Genomic DNA, 23,896 nt, shown 5'->3' on the forward strand with positions numbered 1-23,896 from the left:
GTGGGAGTGGATGGTCGGATGGGAAGATGTGGCTTGATCTGGCCGCGGTGAATGGCGCCATACAGCTCGTGATCCAAACCACCGAGTCTGTGGTAATATGGTCCTTAAAAGAAAGGCGAGCTGGTCTGGCTGCAGCCGCGGGCAGTGGGCTTGATGCCAAAAGAATGGGAGGGGCATTTCACAAGACAAGGGAGCACAGGGAAGAGGTCTAAGATGATTACCAAGGACACCACCATCCCGCATGTCTATGTGCCAGAGGATGTGCCATACGACGCTGCCAGGAGTATTTCTGTATGTTTTTTGCTGGACGACATCGGTCAAGACCAAGACCGGCTGACTGACAAGGTGGACAGGTCATCATCATCGGGGCCGGCATTGGAGGCATAGCGACGTCGGTCCTTCTTCAAAACAAAGTGCCCAACCTCAATTACACGGTAGTAGAGAAGAACGCGGGAGTGGTGAGCACGATCTTCAGTTATGGTTCGCCCACCATGCAGTGCCCGCTGATACCTCGACAGGGAGGTACCTGGTGGGAGAACCGATACCCCGGAGTGCGGTGTGACGTGGCATCGCATTCGTACCAGCTGTCCTTCGAGCCCAACCCGAGCTGGAGCGAATTCTACGCCCGCGGGGACGAGATCCGCCAGTACTACGAAGACGTGGCTCGGAAGCACCGCGTGTACGAGCACATCAAGTTCCGACATGAAGTGACACAAGCGATGTGGTCGGCGGAAGACTCACAGTGGCATGTCCAGGTGCGGGATCTTGAGAGCGGCACCGTCGAGCTTGCCAAAGCCAACTTTCTAGTCTCTGCGGCCGGGCGACTTAACTCGGCCCAGCTCCCGGCCATCGAGGACCTCGACCAGTTTGCCGGCTCCGTGGTACACACAGCCGCTTGGGACGCTTCGTTGGACTACAAGGGCAAGAGAGTGGCAGTGATCGGCAACGGGGCGAGTGGCATGCAAGTGATACCCAACATTCTGGCCGACGTCGAACACCTGGGTCATTTCGCCCGGTCGAGGACTTGGGTGTCGGCCTACTTCCGAAGCAACCTCTTGTCGGCTCCGGCAGACAATCCTGGCGGACACCAATATACACAGGAAGAGGTGGACCGATTCACCAGCGACACCAAAGCGCACCTAGCATACCGTAAGGCCCTAGACGCCACGTTCCACGCCGGGTTTCAGGCCTACAAGGCTGGCAGTGTGGAGAACGCGGCGGTGAGGACCGAGTTAACGGCTCTCATGTCGGAACGCATCCAACACGATCCAGTCCTTCTGGAAAAGCTGATGCCCGAGTATGCTCCAGGGTGCAAGAGGTTGACGCCGGCTCCGGGGTACCTCGAGTCCCTGCGCAACCCCAAGGTCAACTACGTGACAGACAAGATCGTGCGAGCAACACCGTCAGGCCTGGTCACGGCTGACGGCAAAGAACACGCCGTGGATGTCATCATCGCCGCCACAGGCTTCCCAGACTCGTTCGTGCCCCGATTTCCCGTCGTCGGTCGGTCAGGGGTCCGGCTCCAAGACCTCTGGTCGCCAGCGAGCAAGACCGGGCCCGGGTATCCGGAGACGTACTTTGGTATCATGGTACCACGGTTCCCCAACCTGTTCTTTGTCCTCCAGGCCCAGGGCACCGCGCTGGGCGGCACTGTCCCCGTGCACTGTGAACAGACGGCGACGTACATTGCGCGTTGCATCCGTAAGATCCAGTCGCAGTCCTACTCGGCCCTGGAGCCGAGCCAGGATGCAACGGACGACTTCAATGCCGTCGTCGACGGCTTCTTCGCCGACAAGGTCTCCTCCACCGACTCATGTACCAGCTGGTGGAAGACCTCCAGGCCATGCGGCCGGCCTCCGCGCATGGTCATCTCCTGGCCTGGCTCAGGCCACCACAAGTGGGACATTTCGCGCGACCCGCGTTGGGAGGACTTTGTCTTCCACCGCCGCACCGGCACCTTGCGCAATCGATTCCATTACTTTGGCAATGGTATGACTCGGAAGGAGCTGTCTGGAGACCTTGACTCTTTGACCAGCTACCTGAACGAGGCTGGTCATATAGACCTGCGGACCATTCATGAGAGTTGGACTGACCAAGTATAAGGAGAGCCTAGAAGGGATTTAAGCAGCAGTACGGCCTTGGGGGGAGAACCGAAAATGGTTGATGGAGTCCTAGATACATAGAATGCGGTGAAGAACGAAGAGCTGCACCGACCATAGATGATACAGGTATAGATTTGTCAAAGGTTGAAATATTCCATGTTCGCTATGAAAGGGGTATGGGGAGCCCAGACTATATACCTAGGTGTACCTACCAGCCTTCTAGTTAAAAGGCAAGGCTTAAGATGGGAATGCCTCAAGTTAGTGCCCTAAGTTTCAGGATTCGGTTCGTATAGAATCTGATGGTTTATTTTTTTTGTTCGGAACATACTTATCAAGGGCAAAGTAAGGACCACGAAAAGGAATCTATAGTCCTCACAAGAGCCATAACGCCAGTGACAGATCTGATAGAGTCTGCTTTCCAGTAAGCCATCAAGAACGTCGACCTCGACCTCGACCGGACGACATGGTCCTGACTAGAAGGGAACGTGAAGGTAGATAACAACAAAAAGACTGTTTATATGATTCTTTTCTGTTCTTATCTTTTTACTATCTATACACACACACACACACACACACACACACACACACACACACACACACACACACACAGAATACCGAATATCGAATGTCAACACCAGTATATCGCATCCCCATTGAGCAATTATCCGATCGGATGGGAGCCAGCGAGCAAAGTGCGCGTTAGGTCGGATTGGGGCCAGCGAGCAAAGTGCGCGTTAGGTCGGATTGGGGCCAGTGAGCAAATTGAGTGTTATGTCGGATCGGAGCCAGTGAGCAAAGTAAGCGTTATGTCGGATTGGATCAGATCAGATCAGATGGGGTCGAGTCGGGTCGACAGGGACAGGGACACAGATGGAGATAGATCAAATGTCGCTGGAATCAATCACCGTCGCCACCACATCTGCCAGCTCGGCCAAGGATACCTGAAGTAAATAGAGGCAACGGTCAGCTGGATATAGATACAGACAGATATAGATAGATAGGTAGATAGAGACATGGGAAATTGATAGGTACAGACATGGGAATATAGATGTGGAAAAACAGATATACATGTAGATGACAGATACGGACATGAAAAGTGTGGAATAGGGAAGTGGAAGAGGAATAGGAAGTTGAAGTCGAAGTCGAAGTCGAAGTCGAAGAGGAAGAGGAAGCCGAAGTGATCTAAAACGTTGACAAACATAGACGGCAGTCGTCGAACTCACCTTGACCAATAGACCGGCCTCGACGTCAGGCAGGTTCCGATCACCGACGGCGTCGCGCACGACATAGATGTTGTAGCCTAGCTCGGCGCCGGCTCTGGCTGTCGCAGACACGCAGTTGTGGGCCTGATAGCTCTATGTTAGGTGAAAGGATTTATTCATAGGTAGGTAGGTAATAGGCAAATCAGGCGCTGGATCAAATCATATAAACCCAAACCAACACAAACCAATGGTGACTGGGTGGATAGGGTAGTATAGGGTAGTATAGGGTAGGATAGGATGAAGGGGTCGAGGGAGATAGAAACACCAAATCAAACCAAACCAATGGTGACCGGGTAGGATAGGATAGGGTAGGATATGGTAGGATAGGATGAAGAGGTCGACGATGATAGAAACAGAAGTGGTTTGGTGGAAGGTCTCCAAAGACTCGTATAGAGAGAGTGACTCTCTCCCTCTTTCCCTCTTTCTTGTTTTCTCTCTTTTTCTGTGTGGGTCTCACATACCATGTATCCTGGGTAAGTTGGTAGATATGTTAGTATCGCGATCGAGGTTGAGGAAGAGGAAGAGAGAGGCAGAGGCAGAGGCAGAGGAAGAGGAAGAGGAAGAGGAAGAGGAAGAGGAAAAGGAAGAGGGAAAGCAAGAGGAAGAGGAAAATATTTGATTTTGATCTTGATATCGATTTTGTTTTGATTCGGGAATCATACCAGTCAGGACGAGATTCTTCTTCTCATACCGAGCCAGAATCTCCTGCAGCGTAGTGGTGGTGAAGGAACTGGCGTGGCGCTTGTGCACGATCTAGAAGTCATCCTGTCAGTACTTGAGATATAGAATCCAGTTTTCAGTATTGGTATGTCAAGGCATATATGTCAGACACCACGATAGAGCCGTCGAATGGTTGGCTGGTAACCTTCGACTGTTGATTCTTGGAGTGTGCTGTACTGTACTATACTGTATTGTATGGTATTCAGATGTGGTAGGACAACTGTGTGCTATGGGATGGGACGGATGGGAGGATTGTATGCTGTGGACAGATAGGACGGGATGGGACGATTTCATGCGTGGGCTGAGGCTGTGGCCATGAATCCTTGTAGATTCTCTTCTGTTCCTAATCTCTTCTCTTCTCTCTCTTCTCTCTTCTCTTTTCTTTACTTACAGGCTCATCTCCCTTCGGCTTCAGCTCGTCAATGATCTCGCTCAAGGGCGTGCCGGGCGTGAAGATGGGCGCTCCGGGAGCCGAGTCTGCCACCACATGGACGATGTTGCCTGCTGCATTGCGGTATCGCTCCAATAGCGCGCGGATGGCTTTGCGTGACGATTCGGCGTTCTCGACTTGGAGGAGGCCGTTGAGGTATCTGTAGTGGTTGAATGGTTAGCTCAATAGCAGAGCAGTGGCAGTGGCAGTCGCATTTCCATTCCCATTCCCATTTCCACATTCACATTCATTGAGATCCATGCTAATTCCTCACTTCCATGGTCTCGACCACCCCTTCGCTTACCAGAACATACTCCCCAATGGACGTGACATTGGTTCCGCATCGTAACTAAAACCGGGACAGAACGGGACAGGGGGACATGGCAGGGCAGGCAGGCAGGCAGGCAGGCAGGCAGGCAGGCAATGGCAACACCAACACCAACCAACATTGGTAGTCTTACTCGTTCTGTGCATCGATGATGATCAGCACGCTGTCCGACACACTCGGAGTCGAGGGCGGGATGCCCAGAATCGTGCGGATATTCCTGGCAGGCATGTTGGGAACGAGGCGAGACGAGATAGAGGTTGTATGTGTCGGATGGCAACGAACAAGTCAGTCGATGCACGGTACAGAGACAGGTACGGTACTGTAGGCAAAAGACAAAGACCAAAAATAAGGAGAAAAAGAAAGAAAGAGAAGAGGAATTCCCCCCCTTCTATTCTATCAGGAAACACGAATTCTATTCCATTCTATCCCACTTCAGTAAATAAGGTCATCTACCTGTGGTGCCTGTACTGTATGCTTGCACATATGCTTCGGCTGGGCAAGTAGGCTGGCGTTCAACTTGGCAATTTCGGGTCTTCGGGTGGGAGCAAGCGGAGTTCGGGTCGGGTGGGCGTCTATTGTTTGTTGTCTGTCGTGCTAGCAATTCAGCTCAATTCGGGCTTTGTTTTGCCTGGGGAAAGTCGTAGGAGTGGATTGGCCGGCACAGAGAGCAGTGGTGCAGTAGTGATAGTAGGTAGTAGGTAGTAGCAATGGTGGTGGTGGTGGCGGTGGTGGTCACTAACCCAACCATCCACCATCCATGTCCGCTGCATGCCTGATTCAAACTCCTTCAATCATGTGGCATCTGTCGTTCGTTGGCTAGGACACATCCACCGCCCGAGCTCCTATGTGTATACAGGTCGTGGGGGCCAATGCCGTGCTCCCGACATTTGATCTGGTATTTCTGAGCCCACGGCCTCCCTCAAGCACCAAACCGACGCATGAAAGATCCATACGTATAACTAGCCCCGCCGTCTGCCGAACTCGACAGTGAAGCCGTCTCTGACCTGCGTTGACCATAGACCTGGGTGTCACGGCTCGACGCTGAGTTGCACGGGCGACTGTCGGTAGTGGCAGTGGCAACGGTGGTCGCGGTGGAAATTGTCGCCCGGGTCTGTGAAAACAACGAACCGGGCGATGTTCGTCCAGCCGATCCTGCTGCTATGGATTCTCCTCGTGTCGATAGCCCTGCTCCTCCGAAGCACATCGCAGACGAGGATGCGTTCGGTGTCGAGTTTGTCGAGAGAGCGGATTTGCGAGCAAAGAATCCCGACGCCATGATCAAGTCTGAAGAGCAAGCCTGGCTGAGCTGTGAATGTGATGACTCCAAAGTGCAAGTATCTTACCTCCTTCGTGGGGGCGACTGTTGGCAATGGAGTTCAAGTATCTTTCTTCCTTCAGGGGGTCGACTGTTGGCAACGGTGGTGGTGGTTCTAAAGCAGGGTGAAAGCTGCGTATCTATCGCCGTGCGATGAATGCTGCAGAATAGATCCTGGATCCTGGCACCTGCGTGAGAGAGGACAGAGGACCTGTGAGAAAGAAGAGATTGGCTTCATATACTGTATCCGGCTCAGAAGCCAGCTGAACTTCCCCATTTCAATTTCGCGCTCACCTTACATATTTTACCTCACCGTAACCCAAAGCCAAAGCCAACCCAACCCTGCCCGACCCTGCGCGGTGAGGCGAGGTGAGGCGAGGTGTGGCAGTGTGTTTGCAATGGTCTTTGATGGTCCAACGAGAAGGCCGACACCATCTTGTCTTGCATGCATGCCGTCACCCATGATCACCGGCTCAGGCTCCAGTCAGATGGCAGATCGATCACAGTGCCCGGAACACAAGCGTTGCAACGCAAGCAAGCGCTGACAAGGTGCAGGCAAAGGAGAGGGAGAGGGACAGGGAGAGCCTGAGCCCGTCCACCGCCTGAAGGTGGGGGCTGACAGGCACACAGGTGTGTCCCGACGTACAAACTGCGCGGTGAGGGAGGCGTGAGGAGCGTGAGGTAAGGTCGGGTTGCTGGCAGCCTGGGTTGTGCCTTAGGCTGACTCGGGCCTGATCTGGACGCAGGGGCGAGAGTGGTGTGTATAAGCCGGAATCAGACGTGACAGATGATTAATTCTCATCCATGTATCCGTACTACTGTAGGTACAGGCACCTAACAAATGATGCTCCTAGTAGTCGTGACGCTAGCCTGCTAAGCCCTAAGCCTGACATGTCGACATTTCTAAGCCTCGTCGGGCCTCTGCCCCTTCGCCAGTTTCTATGCGTTGCGGAAGACACAACATCCAAACTCTATCACTCTAATACTGTGGTACCGCAAAGAATGCTACCATTCTATTCATCCTGTCATCGAACCCCGTCGCTGAGTATGATCCCTTATCCATGCGAACCCCGATCTGCACCGAGCAAATGCTGTCTCTGAATCACCCACTACCAAGACTCCATGCTCAACGTCCAGGTTGCTGCGAACTTCTCACCAGTTTCTCCAGGATCGACAACACCCCTAAGACCAGTTAGCAAGGGATCCAGCACTAGGACGGTCTATCAGACTCACCGGTCACGCCCTGTGTCAGCGTGGCTGAAGCTTCGGTGCTTCTGGCACCCAGAGTCACAGTCACCACATCTCGAACCTTGCCAGCCTTCTCGAGTTTGTGTGCCCAGTTGAACACGTATTCATCTTCTCTCGAATCACCAATCACCATGAGGAACTCCGGTAATGGGATCCCATGCTTCTCGGCTTGATCAATGATCATCTGGGTTGCCAATCCTTTGTTGACATCCATCTCCGAGATAAACAGTCCGTCCTCAATGGGTATCGCATTCACATGTTGGCTACCGCACGCATCGTTGATGTGATTGGCACATTCGCCCGCTTGCTTGAAAGCTCCGGCCCGATCCTCGGCGTCGCTATAGTCGAATATCAGCGAGCAATGCCGTTCCTCGATCCGACTGCCCTCGATTCTCTCCACATAATATTGAAGAATGCTGCGGACACCCTCTTTCCAATCCTTGAAATGTTCGAGGTTGGCCAACTCTTCCCACTCGTCCGAACCGGGCTCCAGCAAGAACCCCCCGTTCTCGGCAATCATCCCGAGCCCACTGACTGGACTGAAGAGTCGCTCCATTTCTTCGGGCATTCTGGAGCTCATGACATAGACCGTGTTTCGCTTATCCTCGATCAGATCATTCAACACATCAATGGATCTCTTGGGAGTGGTCAAGATAATGTCGGTTGGGGATCCCCAAGATGCCAGAGTTCCTTCGTAGTCGAGGATGAGCAGCCGTTTCTCGGCTCGGAGATATTTGGGCTTCACCGAGGTTAGTGACAGACGCGGCACGGACGTAGAGTCACGAATGGCATGTTCTTTCCAGGCGCGGTCTAGCCCCTTGGTGTAGGTCCCGAACCACTCGGCTGCGTTTTGCTTCACGACAATATCGTGCATGGCCTTCCACCGGCGTTCCCTGTCCGGAGCGGGCATGTCAAGCGCCTGCTTGATGGCCGCAGCGCATTGGCTGTAATGCCATGGGTTCACCAGAATTGCATTATGGCCGAAGACGGTGGCCGAACCTGTAAACTCACTAAGGATCAACGGTCCGAACTTGGTTTCGGCATATTGGCCGTCCTGGCATATCACAAATTCATGGCTGGTCAGGTTCATTCCTTCTCGTAAGCTGGTGATCATCAAACATTCTGCCACGGTGAGGAGGGCCAGATACTGTGCAAAGTCAATGTCTTGCTTCAAGAACACCAACGGCTGATGTGCCAAGGTTGAATGGGTCGAATTGACCCGAGTGACAATGTCTGCGACCGTGGCACTCAACTCGGGATCTTCGGTCGAAGAGGTGGCGATCTGGATAAGGACAACCTTATCCTTGTACTCGGGATACTTGTTGAGAAACAGTTCATAGGAAAGGATCTTCTGTCTGACTCCACGGATATTGTCCAATTTATCCCGAGCAACGATGATCCGCTTCCCACGATACTTGTCGGTGATAATCTGCACCCACTCAGACACCTCAGGCAAGCGACGTTGCTGGTCGAGGGACTTGGGGTCGATGCCGACGGGGCAAGTGTTGACATGGACGAATCTTCCATCTTCCAGTATGACCCCGTGTCTGGTCGCTTCGACATTGAGTAGACGGCTGCAGGTTTGCAGGAAATGGTGGCAGTACTCGTCGGTTTGAAATCCGATCATGTTGGCCCCTAGAATGCCGTCCAAGAGCTCAGTCCGAACGGCGAGACATCTGAAGATCTCTGACGAGGGGAAGGCAGTGTGCAAGAAGAACCCTATCTCCGCTTCCGGAAGTCTCTGTCGCAACAGACCAGGCACAAGCAACAGGTGGTAGTCGTGGATCCAAATCACGTCTCCCTTCTTGTAGTTCTTCGCAATGCGATCGGCAAATGCTTCATTTACCTTGACATAGAAAACCCAAGAATGGTCTTCGTACGCCTTGCTTTTCGGATGATCTGGTATCTGGTAGTGAAAGACCGGCCAAAGAATGGTCTTGCAGTAATGCTCGTAGTGACCATTGAGGTCGCTGTCACTAACATAGACCGCTAGAGAATCATAGTCATTCTCCAGTTTCTCTGCAATATTCTCCTTGAGAGGATCGTCCAACGCATCGGCGGGACAACCTAAGGTCCCGACCCAGGTCTTTTCTTCCAGGGTCCCTGCTTCCGCCGCAGCATCAATAGCATTGAACAGCCCCCCATTTCCAAGTAGCGCTTTCTCCACGGTGTAGTTGTATTCTGAAAACCGTTGTTCGTGGCTGAATGTCCTTGTTCTCCTGTGTTGCCGCCCACGCTTGCTCTGTAAATTGGACACGACAGCCACAGCAGCCTTGTCGAGTTTGTCCTTGGCCTCGGCCGCCGCATGCCTCAGGATCGAACTCGGAGGCGGTGATTTCGCACGTGAAGGGGGTTGATTCCAGCCAAAGGTCTTGCCCCAGCCTGGTGAATGGAGGTCGTGACGGGAGATTGCTCGAGGATCGCGTTGCACCGCAGGGCGAGACTTTTGGTTGGTCCGTGGCAGAGTCAGGCTAATCGGTCGTTCGACATGTGGAAGGAAGATCTTCTCATGATCTGTTGTTGCACCTGGAGTTTGGATCAAAGATCCGGGACTCTGGGTAATGCCAGCGACGATGCCCGGGGTGGGTGTGAACAAGCTGACGGTCTGGGTGTCGACCACGGCAGGTTGAGAAAGAATCTTTTGAGCCAAAGTCGACTGGGTTCTCTGAGGGTCTGGTCTCTCCGGTGGAGAGTTCGAGGGCACATCGAAATTGATGGTGTAAGGTAGGAAGAGTGTAGCCACAAAGACAGTCATTGTAGCGACTCCGGGTCGTTGGTCTGAGCAGCGATGCAGCCGATACTCGTGGACAATAGTAGAGGTGCGTCAGGTCCAACCGCAGGATCAGCCGCAAAGTCGCAGCTTTGTTTGGTCCCGTGGGTACGATGAAGGGCTGGCGAAGTCCAACGGAGAGCAGGAGGGACGTCGCGACGGATGAGAGGTGAGTGTGGATAGGGAAGTGACACAAGATCGAAGGAGCCGACAACGAAGCAACTAACGAGTCGTAGAGTCTCGATGAGGGTAGAAACTGCACGACTGCAGCAAGCAGGACATGTGAAATCCGCAGAGAAATAGAGCGAGGGAACAGGGGACGGTGGATGGTGGATGGTGGATGGGGGACAGGCCGAAGAATTAATTCTATCTTCTATCTCAAAACCGCGTGCCAAACAGGTCTCTACTATTGGCGCGGGAGCCAGTCGGGACAAGGTCTAGCTAGAGCTACGCTTCCCATTTGAGGCCGACTGCAGCTTGCTAAGGTGGCTATTGACTCTTTGAGACTGGCAGAGTATCAAGTATGACCGAATTCTAGAGATTTCCAACATCGCGATCTTGCAGCTCTGCCAAAGTTGGTACCTAGTCTCCGTTAGTGGGGAGCCAGAAAGACAGCGGTACTGCGGCGGGCGTGGAATTCCGCAAGATATTTCTTGAGTGGTGAGGGGAGCCTGGGGACAAAACATTGGTGAGAATGACGCACCTGGTGGGGTGCTAAGGAGGCTTTCTCCTGGTAGGTGCCTGGGGCGACGTTGGGACTGGCCGGGCCTGGTCTTGGGGCGGGGTTGGCTGAGGTCAGAGGCTAAGGCCCAAGGAGCTAAGGAGGCTCGCAGCCTGTGCCCGGGCAGCCTCCAGGCTGCCCCCTTGCCTTCCCGGATTTGCAGGCTGCTATTAAATGGTATTATTCACTGCTCACTTCCTACTGGCTCGGCCTCTCTTCCGGACCTCACCAACGCTCGGCAACTGCTATGGCGCGGTTGCCTACATAACTCTCCTACCCAATTTCAAGCCACCCTGCACCGATCTTTCTCGTCGTTTCTGCTGCCACCTGCGTCCCTCATGCCACTGTTCTTTCCTAAACTGGCCGGTTGAAGAGGCTTGCTCCCCCAAGGCCCTGCCACCACGTCACATGCTGTCCACCAGTATCCGTACCACCACCGGACTCCCTCACCCTTGCTCTCCTCTGCCATGCCTCTCTATCTCACTGCGGCCCACTCATCACGCGTCACTAAGTCGGCCCAGAGATCCGCCTCATCTGCCCGTCGTCATTCCTCCTCCCCTTTCGCCCTCGCCCCGCGTACGAAGCCGTCGTCGCAGAGGACCAAGTCGAAGTCCGATGCTCTTGACCAAGACGTGGGTCAGGACGAGGACGAGGATGAGGACGAGGCTGAGGCAAGGCTCGTACCTATTGGCAAGGTCTTGACCACGGTCTCGGTAGATACTGCCAAAGATGTGCTCTCTGCCGTGCAACACGCTCGCGCTTCCATGTTTACCCCTATCCCAGACCGAGCGGGTATGAACAGTGTACGCATCTCCGAGGTCCTGAATTTCCAGCGGAACATGCCGCCTGTTGTGACCCTGGCGCATGTCCATGCCTTGCTTGCTGCTTCGTCCAAAACAGAGCGTCAGATTGCTGCCTTGCAATCGGCCGGGAAGCTGCGCAAAATCAAGGTCACTGGGCGGGGGAACGACATCAGTGGCACGGGAGAGGTCTTGATCTCCATGGATGCTTTGCAAGCCCTGCTGGTACGAAGCGATGTTGCACCAGATGTCGTAACTGACTTTTGCAACGTGCTCCGTCGTCAGCATCGGGCCACCTCTATCTCGCCCCAGGATCTCCCTCCCACCCACGTGACTGTCCTGACCCGGGCAGGCTTTCTCGTATCCTCAAGTCTCTTCGGCTCCCGCAACTTGTCTCTAGCTGGCTCATCCCTGGTTTCCGCAACCAAGATCTCCCGTGCAGCTTCAGGTACCTCTGACGCCGTTGGCGGAGATGCAGCGTTCGAGAACCTAGGCGGAGTCGGCACTGCAAGGCGGCGCCAATCAAATCCTAATTTCAGTCAGCATTTTCAAGGAAGCGATCTGGCTCTTTCGGTGCCAAACATTGGCCCTTACCTCAGACTCTTAACCGCTGGCCGGGAGCATCTCCTTGAACTCCTTGGCAAGTCGAAATACAGAGAAGGCCCTCTGTACCTTCTCCGAGAGCGTTGGGACGGCGCTGTCGACTCCGACAACCGCGTTTCTGTCGCCAAACGCATCAGGGGAGAGTTCTCCGGCGTTATGCCCGCAAAAACCAAGAAATGGAAAGATCTCTATGGTTTGAATTTTGACTGGGTTGTGGAAGAATGTCTTGGTGCCGGCTTGATCGAGCTGTTTGAGACTCGAAGTGTGGGCTTGGGCATCCGTGCTTTGACATGATCTACAAGCACCAGCCTTCCATCACAAAAAGCTGTGGTACCATTGCAGACTTGGTGCAGGTCTGTTGTTTCCACTTGAACACTGTACGGATTGTACTCGTACACTCAGGCGGACATACCGGTGGTTCGTGATATATGGCTTTTCAAAACATCCGATTGTCAGGATTGTCACACCTCTCGCTTTTTCAGGGAGAGCCTATCATACCTCGAGATGTACAGCTGTTGTCGATTGTGCCTATTTCAGAAGCCTCGTGTAAATCCGAGCTGGAGGTAGGTGGATGGAAGGCATGCAGCTATGCTGACTAGGTGAATGGTGGCGTCCGCCGCGAAACATGCCTGCAACCAGCTATACGAGCGGCAGCTCGTCATCTAACACGTGGTGTGTGTGCGTCGCGGGTTCATGCACCATGGCAGATAAGGATGGAAAGGGAAGAAAAGGAGCCTGATTGCATTCGACCTCGAGTAGAGGACTGCTGTCCCAGGGGGTCAATCGAACATGTGCATCGATTGCGGAGAATACCCATCCAGGACGTGGTCGACAGATGCAGTTGGGACCGGCTCGCCCCTTTATCGAAGCCGTCTTCCGCAACCGAATCTGGACAGTGTACTCCGACACTGCCTCGATATATGTACCTATAACTCTCATAGTATAATGCTGGACCGGACGAACCGAAGCTATAGGCGGTTTTGGGGGAGTACAACTTTTATGAAGGATTAACATGTGCAGGCGTCGAACATGAAATCTATTTTGTAGATGAGACAAATTGACTGTTCTAGCAGATGGAGAACACCCCGATGCCGCTTATGTCAATAGGATAATTTACATTCCTCTCCCTTCCTCAATGAGTTTTTTGCCAGAATATCTTATCACACCCTTGTCTTGTCGCAACCCTGGACTGTGCCCTTGTTCAGCAGCAAAGTCTGCCAAAGGCTCAAATCTTGCCACCGCTCAACTTCTCGGCGATCTTCTGCATACGTTCCTGATCACGCAGGGCCCGCTCGTTTACATCGGACGCGAGCATCAGACCACCACGGCCCTGGTCTGCAGTTCTGTCCCGGCCACGCCTAATCATTTCTTCCACGGTGTCTGGCTTGCCGGTCCGCCAAATACTCCTGGTAGTTGTAAAAGTCGCGTCAAGCGCCGCCGCGAGTTGATCTTTGGTGGTGATGAAGCTGCGAGCATTCATGTAGAGAGTGTGCAGCTTGTCCAGACGGTCCTCGTGCTTCGCTGCCAGTCGAGCCTCGTGTGCCGCCTTGCGGGTATTGTAAATCGCGAGTTCTTCTTCCGGAGACAGCTGCAGCGGCTTTTGTGGTTGCATCGCTGAAGGGACTGAAATCTTTGTCAATCGTTCGTCTTCTCGCTCTGGCTGAGCGGCGAGCCGGGCGGTCTCCTGTCGCCTAAGGGCACTGTTGTGTGCGAGTTGGCTGTCGACGGATCTCTTTCGACTATAGAGCTCTTTCAGGCCGTCACGGAGGTATGATTTCCGCAGGTCGGCCATTCGGCGTTTATATTTCCCAATTTCTGTGAGTTTTTCCGGTGGCAGAACGTTTTTAGGTAGAGGGTCGCGCGTCACGTTCGCCAAATACTCCTTGCCTGGCTTGTCCGGGCGGCGAGCGGGAAAAAGCTCCCGGGGGACAGGGAGAACACCTTTGGCCGGGGCCGGTCGGTCGCGCAACGATTGAAGGGGCTCCGGGACATCGACGAAAACAGGTGACTCAGGAGGGATGTACATGTGAGCTGGCGATGTGCTGAATGCCCGGTTTTGCGAGGGTTTGAGCAACCGCAATCGGCAAGCTCGACATATGGAGCTTGGAAACGCCTCCATGATGGAGATTTGCCGTGCAATTGTCCAGCAGCGAGGTCGATGAAATGACAGATCCGCAAGACTGGACAGAGCGGATAGTGTGGTGAATTTGTGAAGGAGAAGCACCCATAGAATTCCTAACTTGCATTGAGCCTGAGGTTCATCTTGAAGAATTCCTTGGCAGCACTTTCATAGAGCAGCATTACGCTTGTACCAATAAAGTAAATCTATCTGGAACCTTGGCGCTCCCATCTTTTTTCTCCATGAGAATCTAGACTAAGGCGACCAGGATTTCCCTGCGTCTTCCCCTACTTCCCTTTCTCTGCCTGGCGTTTGACTCGGGGATCATTGCCATCGTCACACTCTACCACCATGGGAGCAAGGAAGAAGGAAGCCTCCCGCCGGGAGCGGGAGGGTGTCTCAACAGATGGTATGGGGAACGTCAAAATCAAAGGGGAGAATTTCTACCGGTATGCTGCCAGGAACAAGGTTCTTCTAGTTGGGGACTAACAAACTCCTCAGAAATGCCAAAAAGATCAAGACCTTGAACATGCTTAAGGATGGAAAGGCGCAGAGAAATGCTTCAGGAAAAGTTACCAAAGCCGCCTCATACCAATCACGAGAAATCCCGAAAGCACGAGTCGAGCCAAATCGGAAATGGTTTGGGAACACTCGAGTCATAACTCAAGAGGCATTGGAGTCCTTCAGGCAGGCTGTGGCGGAACGGGCGGCCGATCCGTACCAGGTCCTACTCAAGACGAACAAGCTACCGATGAGCCTCATCAGGGACAATGAAAACACCAAGAACGGCGTAAAGCAACACCAGGCCAAGATCGCTGTGGAATCTACCCCATTCGCCGATACATTCGGCCCCAAATCGCAAAGGAAGCGGGTCAAACTCAACGCCGCTTCTGTGGCGGACTTGGCTGGCGAGTCAGTCAAGATGCACGACAACTACTTGGAGCGGCTGGAAGAGAACAAATTGCTCAGTGGGCAGACGGTCGAGGAGCAGCTGCAAAGAGAGCAAGACGGAGAACTAACAACAGCCCGCGAACCGATCTTCTCTAAAGGTCAGAGCAAACGGATATGGAATGAGTTGTACAAAGTCATCGATTCGTCCGATGTCGTGATTCATGTCTTGGACGCTCGAGATCCCGAGGGAACGAGATGTCGTAGTGTGGAAAAGTACATTCGCGAAGAGGCGCCGCACAAGCACCTGGTCTTCGTCCTCAACAAATGCGACCTCGTGCCGACTAAGGTAGCGGTAAGTTCTCGGTTGCACACCATTTCAATTGCTTCACGACCCCTGTTCCCTTCCCCCTCACCCCTAGCACTTTTCCATCGCTAAGTCAAGGCTCCTTTCTTGCTTGTTTGCAATTTTCTCCATGAGAGTCGCCTGTTACAGCTTTGGTACATTAAGCAGCGCTCGCCACTTTAGTGGTTTTCGACATGGCGTCCGTCTTGGAAGCCTTGTCATTAGAGCGCATGGCGTGTTTCGTTTGAGTTGAGGTCTGCTTGGGCCGAGATTATTCTACGCCTTCATCTCATAGCACACCTCTTAGTAATGTCACACACATGCTGATTTTCATCTTTTCTAGGCTCAATGGGTGCGGTTGTTATCAAAAGAATACCCAACGCTGGCATTCCATGCGTCCATGACGAATTCCTTTGGCAAAGGCTCCCTGATTACGCTTTTACGACAATTTTCGATTTTGCATGCAGCAAGAAAACAGATCTCCGTGGGCTTCATCGGATACCCGAACACCGGCAAGTCCTCGATCATCAACACTTTACGGAAGAAACGAGTTTGCACTGTGGCACCAATTCCTGGTGAGACGAAAGTGTGGCAGTACATCACTCTTATGAAGAGAATCTACCTCATCGACTGCCCGGGAGTCGTGCCACCTAGTCACGGCGACTCGGAAGAGGACATCCTCCTCCGGGGTGTCGTCCGGGTCGAAAACGTTGAACACCCGGCACAATATATCGAGGCGGTGTTACGGCGGACTCAAACACGCCATATTGAACGGACCTATGAAGTTAAAGCTGCAGATTACAATGAGGATCCAATAGAGTTCCTCAGTATTCTCGCCCGGAAGGGCGGGAGATTACTGAAAGGCGGCGAGCCTGACGTCGACGGCGTTGCGAAGATGGTACTGAATGATTTCCTACGCGGCAAGATTCCGTGGTTTACGCCTCCACCGAGAAGAGAGGGTATGGAGCCATCTGGCGAAGACGAATCGGCAAGAGTAGTTGAAGGACGTGAAGGTCGTCTCGGTGAGATGCCTGGTAAGAGAGAAGCCACGGCAGCCGGCTTGGATGAAGACGACCAGGAAGCCGAAGGCGACTCAGAACATGAAGAACAAGGCCAATCCAGTGACAGTGATAATGAGTCAGAGGACGAGAATTCTACACATCAAGCTGTCGATGATTTTGGAGGGTTTGACGACGAAAATGACGACACGAGTGCCGCTGAGAGCGACGGCGATGGCGGAACGCAGTTGTGATGGGATACGTGTTCTCGATGCGAATGGGTTACCCGGGACGATGGTTGTTATCCTGATGGACTCGAATCAATCGCCTTACAAGCCTGAATCATTCATTCCATGGTCTGTAGCGGGAGGCATCCGATTACTAGGTTTCCTTGGTCCTGCCCTCATCTATCCATCTGCGACATTATAAGATCAACCGAAAGCTGCATTGATTTCTGTGTTGTAGACCAATATCGTGGATAGGCAGTGGAAGTATGTAGGACAGACAGGTAGCTGTTAAGGTTGGGAAATATTATATCTCGACCGAAGCCACTGGCTGCGACGTCATACTGGCGGGTGACTCGTGACTCGTGACTGCACAAGTTCTCTCTCCCTCCTCCATCCTCCATCCTGAAGCATTGTTTCTTTCTTCCATTATGAATAAGACCTCACCTCCCTACAATCTTCGGCGATGAATATACCCTCTGCTCCTCCGCCTTAGTGGTTGAATACCAATGCTCATCTTTTGGAGAAGCTTCTTGTTGTGGTCATGGACAGTCGTCGCGAGTGCCATTCCGCCACGTTGGCGAGCGGATAACAGACAGATCTCCCTACAAACCTTCGAATCTCTTGAGGAACTCGCTCGGATCGTGGATATCTCTTACTGTGTAGGCACTACCGGCATCCAGAAGCCCTTCAAATGTCTTAGCCGATGCAGCGATTTTGAGGGGTTTGAGCTGGTTACATCGTGGAACACTGGGCCGCTCCTCTCCGACTCATGCGGCTACATTGCTTTGTCGCATCCCCCATTTGCTAAAAGAGTCATTGTCGCCTTCCGTGGGACCTACTCCATTGCGAACACGATCGCCGACCTTTCCACAAACCCCGCCGAATACGCCCCGTTCCCTTCTGACAGTGAGAACGGCTCTGTCTGCACCTCTGTCGAGCCGCACAATGACAAGCAACCTGTGTTGCCGCAGCTACTCACACAATTCGAGAAGAGAAGTGTGCCAGAAGTAGAATGTGCAAATTGTACGGTGCACGCAGGCTTTATGGCATCTTGGCGGAATACACGCTGCACCATCGTGCCGCATGTGGAAAAAGCTCTTAACGACTATCCAGATTATGAATTGGTCTTGGTTGGCCATTCCTTGGGAGGTGCCGTTGCTGCTTTGGCAGCCCTTGAATTTCAGGCTCGGGGATGGACTCCGCATGTTACAACCTTTGGGGAACCTCGCATCGGCAACCTGGCTCTGAACCGGTTCATAGACAAGCGATTCAAGCTGAATATAACCGATCCCGAAAATTCGTTGTACCGCCGAGTCACGCACGTCGATGACCCCGTCCCCCTCCTACCGTTGGAGGAATGGGGCTACAGAATGCACGCTGGCGAAATATACATTTCAAAGTCTTCATTGCCTCCAACTCGTGCCGATATTCAACACTGTTCTGGTGATGAGGATCCATCATGCGTCGCTGGAGGCACTTCCATTGAAGATGAACATGACGAGTTTGAGACGGACAAGACCAGGAATCTCGACGTTAAGTCTCTTTGGCAAATCGGAAGACGTTATAAGTTATGGGAACTCTTCTTTGCACATCGCGATTATTTCTGGAGACTGGGTCTTTGTGTTCCAGGAGGCGATCCGTGGGACTGGTCCAGAGGCAAATATAACGAGAGCTTGAATGATGAGCCATAGCGTTGGGCAAGGCTGCGATAAGCAGGAAGATGCCTACGGGTGAGTTGAGCTCTTCAGGCAGGGGGAATACGCCTGTTACGACTGACGAGTATGGCAAGAGCACAGCGTTTTACTGGGGCGGGATTGTCTGAAAATCACATAATTATGTCCCGGATGATGTTCATAAAAGCAGACACTTCATTCCTGCTGTCCTACAACCCGTTTAAACTAGTGGCGCTAGGACATTGCAGTTAGTAACCGTTGTCTCGTAATATGAGCGGAGATCTTACACAAGTATCTGCCACAGTGAGTGACCTGCAACATGTTGTGGGAGCCACAATCGTCTTGATTGCCTTCCTCTTGGCCGTGATTAGAATCCTGATTCCTGCATAGCCGAGGACAGTCAGTATCCTTTGTCAAGTTGCAGTAAGAGGCGTACCGCATATGGTGTCGGCTACAGCGCGTTCGGCCGATTACGCTACCGTAATATACGGTGGATGAAACAACGTTTCACGTATAACCATTGTCCAGTTTTTAGAATGAACATCAATGTTAATGAAGATTCAGACCTCTTGAGTTCCCTCTGCATTGACCTTCAGTCGCACCATTTTAGTGACTACACCGTACATACTCCAGGCCGCAAACTTCCATGCATCGTGGATAGCAAAGATCAGTCCCCATCGCATATCAATTTCCTCCGCATCTCGCTCACTCCCCGCCGCCGAAATGGCATCGACACTCTTGCCCTTAGGTCAGTGGACAAGCACGCGACCATGGGCGACTTCCAGCTCACATATGATGCAGAATTAATCGACAAATGTGTCGGTTCGAGGATCTGGATTGTGATGAAGGGCGACAAAGGTAGGATATCACCAATATCGTGCCACGCTACCATGCCGGGTCCTGTTTCGCATACCCTCGACTGCATGGACGTCCTCAATGTTACACCTTCACTGACACCTGCTCCAGAATTTGCCGGCACATTATTAGGCTTCGATGACTACGTCAGTAAGTTCTCCAATGGCATGCCTTCAGTATTGATCGAGCGGCATTGAACCTGCACTCCAAACCAAAAGCAAGAGAAATGCTAATCCGATTTTTGCGACTTACAAGACATGGTCTTGGAAGATGTGATCGAGTTGTGAGTACACGTCTGGGTTCTCGAACCGCCCGTGTTTGGAAACGAGAGAGACCAGCTGACCAGTTGCCAACAAGTGATTATACCGGTGCACAAACAAAACTACCTAAGATCCTTCTCAACGGCAACAACATTTGTATGGTGAGTCACTGTCCCAAGAATTACCCCCGTCTACCTTTGAAATAGTCAATAAATATTTCTCCCAACCCTGTTGCTGCTTCACGAGAGAAAACGGCATCACTAAGCTCACATGTCAATGAACAGTTAATACCGGGTGGGGAAGGGCCAGTGCCTCCGGCATCATGACGTTGCCTTTGGTGGAGTCATATCCAAGCAACAAACGCGGACAAGTGCTCTCAAAGATCGAGTATTGGCATGGAGATAGTGGGCGTAGGAGTGGAAGGACTACCATCGCTACTCAGGCCGCTGTCAAACGACGAGCGGACGGCAGATGCCATATGGGCGTTGTTTGTCAATCTGGACACATAGTCGAACTGGAGAGCATACCCAATGTCCAATGTCTGATTGGAAGTCAACCTCAGGTTGCTCATTTCGGTAGCGTGCAGACTTGTTCTCATTGTACTTTTGGCGCTGCCGACCTTTGCAAAATTTCAAGAGCCTCCTGCTGAACATGTCTCACGATTTCCCCGGCAGGCATCACCTTTCTTACCAGCCCAACTCCCGCACCTACATACGTGGTCAATCTTCCCTCTGGTCCCCATCCTGCATCACCCTGCTTCATTGCCTCCTGGTAGCGGTCCGTATTCTCTTCATTCGACATCCCATGCACTGCATCGAGGTATGTCCTGTTCACAACCCCACGGCCATTGTAGGCCCTCGGCCAGCCATGAATGCCTCTGACAACGTCATATATCGTGGTCGTAGTGGTGCTTGTTCCGCCATCGGTAACTCTCAACACTTCATCCTGATATCCTTTGGCGATAACTGCCTCCTGCGCAGCTAGAAACCTTGTTCCCAACGCTACACCGTTGGCGCCGAGTGTCAGTGCGGCTGCGACGCCCCGGCCATCGACGATGCCGCCGGCCGCGATCAGTGGGATTTCAATTCCTTCGGCGGCAAGGGCATCCGCAGTCTCGGGCAATAGAGTCAGGAGACTAGACCGCTGTGCGAGGCCGTGGCCACCAGAGTCGGACCCCTGCACCACCAAGACATCAGGTTTCGTAGTTTTGGCCACCTCAATGGCTTCAGCCACCGTCCCAACCTGAACCCAGATCTTGGTCTTACCCTCGCTGATTGTGCGAATCGCCTTGGCCCAGTCGATCAGGTCGCTTAATTGCTTCGGCGCAAAGAACCAGGCAGCAGCCACGGGATTCTCTTTGAGCGCTTCGACTGCCATATGCAAGTCACTGCCCCAGTTCTGGAACCCAACGCCAATTGGGAGCGTCCCGTTGTGAAGGAGTACATTTTGAGACTTTGCATACTCGGCAGCTTCGGTGAGGTCTCTTGCAAGCGGAGAGAGGTCGAATCCGCCAGCGAGGAATCCGAACCCACCGTGCGCGGAGACGGTCACTGCTAGACGACCTAATGTGATCTTCATCATGGGCGCGGACACTACCAAGGGTGCGTCTGGCGACGTCCATGGATAGTCAGTGTGGAAGATATTTGTTGCCATTTTCTTAAGCACACGTAGAGTGTAAATACGATGGCACACGGAGTGTCGTCTCGCTTGAGAGCGAAGTCGAGCACCTTATATCCACCAGGGAATGCAGTCCCACCAAAGGATGACTGATGGGTGTCTCCGAAGGTCCGATATTTATATGTGATTCGGTACGTCTAGCTGTTGCGTAAAGTAATAGCTGCTTGTCCCCCGATCCAGTTGAGAATCTCCGCGGATGACAGTCCACCTTCTTGCTGAGACTCGTCAGACTGGCCAGGTTGCTTCGTTCAGCGGATGATGCGAATACGACAACGGCTTTTCCATCGATGGACTTGGACGACTGACCTGCCCATCAATCCGTATATTTCGAGTTGGAGGATTGGACGGATAATGCCTCGGATGATGTTCGTGACCCTGAGCACGATCCCCCTGGTTGTCTGTCGCTGTCTGTGCCACAACGCCACAGCGCCACAGGAATGACTCGGCTAACCTTCCTTTCACAAGACATCGGCTAACCTTCCATTCATGAGACATATCGCTTGGCGAGCCTTCGTTCAAAGCTGTGAACATCAAAGTAGAACTTGAAGTATTAATAGTAGTTGTGAATTGCGACTTCGCGTCTTGTTCATTCTCATTTCTTTTCATCATCCCACTTCCTCTTCATACAAGCCATCAGGCACGCTGTTGTCTTGCTAGACAGATCAATTCTTGCCTTCCGCAATCCATCACAGGCAAAGTTGCTAGTCTTGTTGAGATTCGTTCTCTGTTGAGATCGGCAAGATGAACGCTCCAGACCGGTATGTTTTCACATTTGACCTACATTTGCTGTTTTTTGTCACCCCTGGGATGGAGGCCAGCCGTGAAAATGTGCAGATCAGGAAGAAAATGGGGGAAGCGTCCGTCAGATGTCGGCCACTACCAATCACCTGAACAGTCTTCGTACCACCGCGCCTTGGAGCACACTGGACCTGGTGGGCGCCGATGAGCTCGACGCCGGAACGTTCTGCGGATCTTCTGCTGCTCACCGTGACTGGCCTGATTCTGCCCGACCTCAGCGAATTTGCAACCTTGGCATATTTTGGGAGGGTATAAATTTGAGCCTCGATCAGCCTGCGTTCACTTCAACTTGTCAACAACTCACACATTTCATCCTTCTTCATCTCCCGTTTCTACCAGGCTCTTTTACTTCCAAATATCCTGTCAGAGAGAGTCTCGAACACCATGGCGGAGCCAGGAGAGAGCGCGTCCGTGCCTCACAGCACCACCCCACCTGGCAGTCCTCCGAAACACCTGTACTATGGTCTTTTCATGAAAGGCGAGACTCGTCTCAGTACCACCCCCCCGGGCAGTCCTCCGAAACGTCTCTTCTCTGTCAATGGCGCTATTCCTCCTCCTCCCAGCACGACACCACCCAGCACACCTCCAAGACGCTTCTCTTCTGTTCAAGATATTAAAGGCAAAGCGCGTGACGACACCTTGGATCCTACAACTGGTAACACCACTGCCAATGGCAACGATGCCGAACAGACCGCAAGGTACGTCTAACCTCTCCTAATTGCCCCGCTTAAGCTGGTCCTTGGGCAAGTCTTAACGTGGATTGCAATGAACCACCTAATCAGAAACGTTTCCATGCTGACACAAGACTTCGCAGTGAGGCTGCATTAGCACAGGCGATCAATGATCTCAATGTGGCAAATGATAACAATGCACCGGACATCAGTGACGACATCCCTTCACCAGAGAGACGCGGCCGCAGCACCGTCAATCAATGGAGTCAGCATCCCAGCCATAAGCCCTATCAGTACGAGGGGAAAAACGCAACTAATCACCACAAAACTGCTCAATCCAACATCCCTGACCGGTGCGCAACCGCAAGATTATTGGACTTATAACACTGGCTATCTGACTGCACATCTGGCTCTCCTCCGTCCCGCTCAGCCTGAACCTCATACCTCCCAGCGGCCTCACAGATAGCAGAGTTAACTAACTGGCTAATTTACAGTACCGAAGCTTTCCTTCTCGGACCCGACGAAAAGAGAGTTGAGCCTTCGATTGATACTCGTGAGTAGTTCTAACGCTGCTACTACTTCCCGTTATTGACTCCTCTTGCACAGGCACCCCGAATACGATGATGTTTATCTACAACAAGGAGGATCACACCCTCGGAAACCTGCTTGTCGATAAGCTTCTCAAGAATAGCCACGTCCGATTCGCCGCGTACCGTGTAAGTCGCAGAGGATCATTCGTTATCAGCAGATGCGGAAACTAACACGAGCCAGGTTCCACATCCTCTCTTCGCAAGATTCGAACTCCGTATCCAGACTGATGGCGAGATTACTCCGAAGGAAGCACTCATAGCTGCAAGCAGCGAAATCATCCGTGACTACGAGATTCTCAAGATCAACTTCACCCGCGAGTATGAGTTGAGGAAGATGGTTGGCAGCGCGGCACAGAACAATGGAGCTTGAAGGGGTTTCACTCTCTGGTAGCCCGATCATGAAGGTCATGCTCTTATGACCATGGAACGGTTGATACCCTGTACCACTAGCGAGGGCCTGGCGTGATGGCGTTTGTACGGAAGCAAGAAGGGATG

The 23,896-nt window shown here is 52.6% G+C and overlaps 10 protein-coding genes across 10 annotated transcripts; 6 read left to right on the forward strand and 4 right to left on the reverse strand.

The window, feature by feature from the left end:
• Positions 1-213: 213 nt before the first annotated feature.
• Positions 214-2,102, forward strand: A1O3_08632 (uncharacterized protein; the record flags this gene model as incomplete). The annotated part of the gene is made up of 3 exons (XM_007738729.1): positions 214-291; positions 354-458; positions 519-2,102. 3 exons carry the CDS (start codon positions 214-216, stop codon positions 2,100-2,102), a joined length of 1,767 nt encoding a protein of 588 aa, XP_007736919.1.
• A 2,325-nt stretch (positions 2,103-4,427) lies between these two features.
• Positions 4,428-5,070, reverse strand: A1O3_08633 (uncharacterized protein; the record flags this gene model as incomplete). The annotated part of the gene is made up of 2 exons (XM_007738730.1): positions 4,428-4,674; positions 4,976-5,070. The coding sequence occupies 2 exons, from the start codon at positions 5,068-5,070 to the stop codon at positions 4,428-4,430; spliced, it is 342 nt and encodes a 113-aa protein (XP_007736920.1).
• A 2,213-nt stretch (positions 5,071-7,283) lies between these two features.
• Positions 7,284-10,160, reverse strand: A1O3_08634 (trehalose 6-phosphate synthase; the record flags this gene model as incomplete). Its single annotated transcript, XM_007738731.1, has 2 exons — positions 7,284-7,339; positions 7,391-10,160. 2 exons carry the CDS (start codon positions 10,158-10,160, stop codon positions 7,284-7,286), a joined length of 2,826 nt encoding a protein of 941 aa, XP_007736921.1.
• A 1,203-nt stretch (positions 10,161-11,363) lies between these two features.
• Positions 11,364-12,593, forward strand: A1O3_08635 (uncharacterized protein; the record flags this gene model as incomplete). Its single annotated transcript, XM_007738732.1, has 1 exon — positions 11,364-12,593. The coding sequence occupies one exon, from the start codon at positions 11,364-11,366 to the stop codon at positions 12,591-12,593; it is 1,230 nt and encodes a 409-aa protein (XP_007736922.1).
• Positions 12,594-13,524: 931 nt separating this feature from the next.
• Positions 13,525-14,418, reverse strand: A1O3_08636 (uncharacterized protein; the record flags this gene model as incomplete). The annotated part of the gene is made up of 1 exon (XM_007738733.1): positions 13,525-14,418. The coding sequence occupies one exon, from the start codon at positions 14,416-14,418 to the stop codon at positions 13,525-13,527; it is 894 nt and encodes a 297-aa protein (XP_007736923.1).
• Positions 14,419-14,769: 351 nt separating this feature from the next.
• A1O3_08637 (uncharacterized protein) lies at positions 14,770-16,904 on the forward strand (the record flags this gene model as incomplete). Its single annotated transcript, XM_007738734.1, has 3 exons — positions 14,770-14,867; positions 14,920-15,661; positions 15,996-16,904. The coding sequence occupies 3 exons, from the start codon at positions 14,770-14,772 to the stop codon at positions 16,902-16,904; spliced, it is 1,749 nt and encodes a 582-aa protein (XP_007736924.1).
• Positions 16,905-17,383: 479 nt separating this feature from the next.
• A1O3_08638 (uncharacterized protein) lies at positions 17,384-18,568 on the forward strand (the record flags this gene model as incomplete). The annotated part of the gene is made up of 1 exon (XM_007738735.1): positions 17,384-18,568. The coding sequence occupies one exon, from the start codon at positions 17,384-17,386 to the stop codon at positions 18,566-18,568; it is 1,185 nt and encodes a 394-aa protein (XP_007736925.1).
• A 518-nt stretch (positions 18,569-19,086) lies between these two features.
• Positions 19,087-19,692, forward strand: A1O3_08639 (uncharacterized protein; the record flags this gene model as incomplete). The annotated part of the gene is made up of 3 exons (XM_007738736.1): positions 19,087-19,408; positions 19,517-19,555; positions 19,661-19,692. 3 exons carry the CDS (start codon positions 19,087-19,089, stop codon positions 19,690-19,692), a joined length of 393 nt encoding a protein of 130 aa, XP_007736926.1.
• A 567-nt stretch (positions 19,693-20,259) lies between these two features.
• A1O3_08640 (uncharacterized protein) lies at positions 20,260-21,318 on the reverse strand (the record flags this gene model as incomplete). Its single annotated transcript, XM_007738737.1, has 1 exon — positions 20,260-21,318. One exon carries the CDS (start codon positions 21,316-21,318, stop codon positions 20,260-20,262), a length of 1,059 nt encoding a protein of 352 aa, XP_007736927.1.
• A 1,206-nt stretch (positions 21,319-22,524) lies between these two features.
• On the forward strand, positions 22,525-23,771 carry A1O3_08641 (uncharacterized protein; the record flags this gene model as incomplete). Its single annotated transcript, XM_007738738.1, has 5 exons — positions 22,525-22,838; positions 22,955-23,164; positions 23,306-23,364; positions 23,418-23,527; positions 23,583-23,771. 5 exons carry the CDS (start codon positions 22,525-22,527, stop codon positions 23,769-23,771), a joined length of 882 nt encoding a protein of 293 aa, XP_007736928.1.
• Positions 23,772-23,896: the final 125 nt, after the last annotated feature.

Source organism: Capronia epimyces (assembly GCF_000585565.1).
Source record: "Capronia epimyces CBS 606.96 chromosome Unknown aczIQ-supercont1.8, whole genome shotgun sequence".
Lineage (NCBI taxonomy): Eukaryota > Fungi > Ascomycota > Eurotiomycetes > Chaetothyriales > Herpotrichiellaceae > Capronia > Capronia epimyces.